The sequence below is a fragment of the Perca flavescens genome, chromosome 18 (genome assembly GCF_004354835.1).
Source record: "Perca flavescens isolate YP-PL-M2 chromosome 18, PFLA_1.0, whole genome shotgun sequence".
Classification (NCBI taxonomy): Eukaryota; Metazoa; Chordata; class Actinopteri; order Perciformes; family Percidae; genus Perca; species Perca flavescens.
In genome coordinates, this window is record NC_041348.1 from 32,150,675 (window position 1) to 32,155,674 (window position 5,000).

Consider the following 5,000-nt stretch of genomic DNA (forward strand, 5'->3'; position numbering starts at 1 on the left):
GGCTGTGAGGAAGTGGACATGGATCTGGTGAGCAGTAGGCTGTGAGAAAGTGGACATGGATCTGGTGAGCAGTAGGCTGTGAGAAAGTGGACATGGATCTGGTGAGGTAGGCTGTGAGAAAGTGGACATGGATCTGGTGAGCAGTAGGCTGTGAGGAAGTGGACATGGATCTGGTGAGCAGTAGGCTGTGAGGAAGTGGACATGGATCTGGTGAGCAGTAGGCTATGAGGAAGTGGACATGGATCTGGTGAGCAGTAGGCTGTGAGGAAGTGGACATGGATCTGGTGAGCAGTAGGCTGTGAGAAAGTGGACATGGATCTGGTGAGCAGTAGGCTGTGAGGAAGTGGACATGGATCTGGTGAGCAGTAGGCTGTGAGGAAGTGGACATGGATCTGGTGAGCAGTAGGCTGTGAGAAAGTGGACATGGATCTGGTGAGCAGTAGGCTGTGAGGAAGTGGACATGGATCTGGTGAGCAGTAGGCTGTGAGGAAGTGGACATGGATCTGGTGAACAGTAGGCTGTGAGAAAGTGGACATGGATCTCGGGAGCAGTAGGCTGTGAGAAAGTGGACATGGATCTGGTGAGCAGAAAAGGTTGTATTTTGGCAGAACTTTCAGTCAAAAGAAGGCCATTCAAGTCCAGCTACATGTTCAATCTGTTCAATGCTGATTGGTCTGGTGGTGGCGAGGACCCTAAACTATACACAACATGGCCGCTGCTACAACATCTGGTCTGAAACATCTGAAAGAATACGAGGTGTGCATGAAGGAATCTCCAGACAGCAGCCAGAATGCAGCAACTTCAGGTACGGCAAAGGAAGGAAAGTCACTGTTTACTTCATTCGTGTGTTTACTGGGTTCATGGACTGAGGATGGGAGGAGGAGTCAGCACAATCTCAAACAGTGGGTTCGGTATTCGGCCGAACCCCAAAAATGGATTCGGTGCATCCCTATTTAAATGTCTTTAGGCTTCGACTGAGTTTTTCTCTCCGCAAACACCTGCTTTTATTTCAGTCTGGTCTAGAAAAACCTGGTGAGAAAGGACGAAGACAGCCAAAAGATCAGAGAGTCTCTGAGCTGCAGTCTGATTGGGTTACAATCATCCAGCGTGAACTGTTAAATACAGATCTCTCTCTAATAGTGGCTTTAGTTTGCCTCCGATTTCACATTTGACAGTATTTTAATAAGAAAACCTTCCTGTTATTTTGTCTTCGGGTTGATTTGCCGATTCATGCAAAGTCAAAACTTTCTCACAACCTTATTTCACATTGCTAGGCTTTTATTGTGAAACATTTTGGACAGATTTGTAGTTTCAGTCGTACCTGTTGTGGCAGCGGGCGTGGCTGCATGTACGGTGGCTGGCTCGGGGCGGCAGGCTGCTGCTGTGGAGGGCTGAAGTACGGAGGCTGACCTGGCTGACCGTAACCACCCATGCTCTGCTGCTGCTGGCTGTACTGAGAACCCATCTGAGGAGACACGAGGACACACACACACCATCAGGAACATGTGCAGTATAATTACACAAAATGTAATACTTTGCTTATGAAACATTATGGAAAGGATCCCTACAGAGATAGACCTTTTAGTTAAAGAGTAAGATCCTTTTAGTGTTAAATAAAACAGCCCTGAAATCACCATATCGGTCATTGGCTAAGGCTGATGAAAAAAATTAATTTATATAAAATCAGTATTGGCAATAAAAAAAAAAAAAATCCATATTGGTCAATCACTACCAATCATTAATCTGTTTGAATGAAACTCAGCCTGACAAACTAACGTTGAAGCACCACCCGTCATGACTCAGCAGAGACAAACTCACTGAGACACACACACACACACACACACACACACACACACACACACACACACACACACACACACACACACACACACACACACACACACACACACACACACACACACACACACACACACACACACACACACACACACACACACACACGGAGGGAGTACCGGGAGTACTACCACTTCAACCAGCTGCTGAATCCACAAACTGAACGAGAGATTTTACAGGAACAAAGACTCAAAGTGAAAGTAAGTTTTCAGGGAACAGGGAGTGGCTGAGCTGTCTGTGTTCAGGATGCATAGTATCCTGGATCCATGAAATAACTGGTCTTTCAATATAAACATCTGCCTGCCTCTATAGGAATTTAACATAGGGGTGGACTTACTTTTGTTGCCAGTGGTTTAGACATTGTCTGTGTGTTGAGTTATTTTGAGGGGACAGCACATTTACACCGTTATACAAGCTGGACACCTAATACTTTACATTGTAGGAAAGTGTAATTTCTTCAGTGTTGTCCCATTAAACGATATAATTAAATATTTACTCAAATGTGAGGGGTGTACTCACTTTTGTGACATACTGTATTTCTGGGACTCAAACCAGAGACGGTTTAGAACCGAGACACCCCAACTCAGAGTAGTTTCCAATATCTGTGTCACGTGGGCTTTTCCCTTTCACCTTACTTTACCCTTACACGCTCATACTGGGTGAGCTAGAGGCAGGCCCACATCCGTGTCCCGTGGTTTTGTCCACACCTCTTTAGGAGACTAGCAGCAGGTCCTGAATGTGTTGATTCCAGCGGGAGAAGCGAACGTGAACACAGATTACGAGCGATTCTTTCGCCCCGTAGTCACCAAAGTAAATATTGGAGCCATTATTTAACAATAGGGGTGGTACGGTTCACAGAACCCCACGGTTCGGTTCGTAACACGGTTTCCGGTTCTTGTTATTTTTTCTTTTAATCTTTAACACTCCAGAAATATACTTCAGCATATTATATATAGCTAAAATTAGCATTTTTAATGCATGTTGCACAATGCTTGCACGCAGCAGCAGTTCTATTTATGGTTTTATTTCCTCTGTCATCATAGGTAACATGAAAACCCAAATGTAAATATATACTATAAACGGCGCTGGTGCATCCTCCAACTCCAGGCAGCTTTCCTTATCTCTCCCACTTGACATTTCTTCACGTGAACTGACCTGCAGCAGCAGCACGCCACATGAGGAGCGGAAAATCTGACGAAAATCTCTTAAACTGACCTTTGTTGATCTGAAATGAAGACAGATTCAGCAGCTGCACGGCCTATTTCTCTCTTCAAATGTTTTCAGAAACACGTTTCGGTGAACTATTTTAGTACAATATGAGATCGGATTCAGAACGAGACGCCATGACAGTCCGTTTTGAAATTCAGGAGCTTATTGGACGTGTTCGTCCAATAAGTTGCCATGGGTTGTGTTCGTCATGCTCATCCCGCTCGTCATTTCCGGTAAGTGTTTTAACATACAGTACAGGCCAAAAGTTTGGACACACCTTCTCATTCAATGCGTTTCCTTTTTATTTTCATGACTATTTACATTGTAGATTCTCACTGAAGGCATCAAAACTATGAATGAACACATATGGAATTATGTACTTAACAAAAAAGTGTGAAATAACTGAAAACATGTCTTATATTTTAGATTCTTCATAGTAGCCACCCTTTGCTTTTTTTATTAATAAGGGAAATAATTCCACTAATGAACCCTGACAAAGCACACCTGTGAAGGTAAAACCATTTCAGGTGACTACCTCATGAAGCTCATTGAGAGAACACCAAGGGTTTGCAGAGTTATCAAAAAAAGCAAAGGGTGGCTACTTTGAAGAATCTAAAATATAAGACATGTTTTCAGTTATTTCACACTTTTTTGTTAAGTACATAATTCCATATGTGTTCATTCATAGTTTTGATGCCTTCAGTGAGAATCTACAATGTAAATAGTCATGAAAATAAAAAGGAAACACATTGAATGAGAAGGTGTGTCCAAACTTTTGGCCTGTACTGTAGGTGTCCAAAGTGGCCACTACGGCAGTACGTAGTTAGTGCACATTAACAGTGTACTGACGGACACACGCTCGGAACCGAGACAAGCCAACCGAATGGTTCAGATGTTTTTTTTCATGAACCGTACCACCTCTATTCAACAAGCCACATATCTCCAGGACATTCGGACACCAACATGTTATCTTTCAGACGGACACATCGGGAGAAAAGTAACTTTGTTTGAGACGTGTTTCTGTCTCAGGTCCAAACTCTGGCGAGATCTGGCAACACAGAGATGCTAACGTCAGCTAATGTTGGTGAACAAAAGTAATCTCTGTGATGCTTAATATGTCTTTTAGCTGTGTAGATATCCAACATTAGCAAAAGAACATGTTAATTCATTATTACGTGTTGTTCACTACACTTTCAAACGAGAACCCTAGAGGTACTTTGGAGTACTGCAGGGTCTTTGAGTTGATCTTTTAAAATTGTTGGTCTGGGGGTACTTACGGTTTTTCAATTGGGGTTTATTATTAAAAAAAAGTTTGAGAACCACTGCTCTAACAGACAAAGTTTTCCTTATATTATCTTCTTTCCCCTCACTCAGAGACTAAATGGCTTCCAGATTAGAGGAAGATCTCTGCTGTCCTGTCTGCCATGAAGTCTTTAAAGATCCTGTCGTTCTGTCGTGCAGCCACAGCTTCTGTAAAGACTGTCTGCAGAGCTGGTGGACAGAGAAACCAGTCAAGGAGTGTCCAGTTTGTAAGAGAAGATCTCCAAAGTCAGAACCAGCTTGTAACCTGGTGTTGAAGAACCTGTGTGAGGCCTTTTTACTGGAGAGAGATCAGAGGGTTTCAGAGTCTCTCTGCAGTCTGCACTCTGAGAAACTCAAACTCTTCTGTCTGGACCATCAGCAGCCGGTGTGTCTCATCTGTCTGCATTCAGAAACACACTCCAACCACAGATTCAAACCCGTCAACGAAGCTGCACGACAACACAGGAAGAAACTCCAGGAAACTCTGGAGCCCTTAAAGGAGAAGTTAGAGGTTTTTGAAGAAGTTAAAGTGAAGTGTAATCAAAGAGCAAAACACCTGAAGGTCCAGGCTCGACGCACAGAGACGCGGATTAAGGATCAGTTTAAGAAGCTTCACCAGTTTCTAGAAGAGGAAG

General features: G+C 43.4%; 2 protein-coding genes across 2 annotated transcripts in view; one reads left to right on the forward strand and one right to left on the reverse strand.

Annotated features, from left to right (window-relative positions):
* The window catches only part of LOC114572795 (AT-rich interactive domain-containing protein 1B-like), a 59,255-nt gene that overhangs the window by 46,073 nt on the left and 8,182 nt on the right, over positions 1–5,000 (reverse strand). Inside the window, 1 exon segment of the mRNA XM_028604562.1 lies at positions 1,322–1,465. Within this exon segment, the coding sequence (XP_028460363.1) occupies positions 1,322–1,465 (144 nt within the window).
* Positions 2,020–5,000, forward strand: part of LOC114572797 (E3 ubiquitin-protein ligase TRIM39-like) — a 4,092-nt gene continuing 1,111 nt past the window's right edge. The window contains exons 1-2 of the mRNA XM_028604563.1: positions 2,020–2,054; positions 4,438–5,000. The exon at positions 4,438–5,000 is cut by the window's right edge and continues 1,111 nt beyond it. Of these exons, the coding sequence (XP_028460364.1) occupies positions 4,445–5,000 (556 nt within the window). The 5' untranslated portion in view covers positions 2,020–2,054; positions 4,438–4,444. The remainder of the gene's footprint in view (positions 2,055–4,437) is intronic.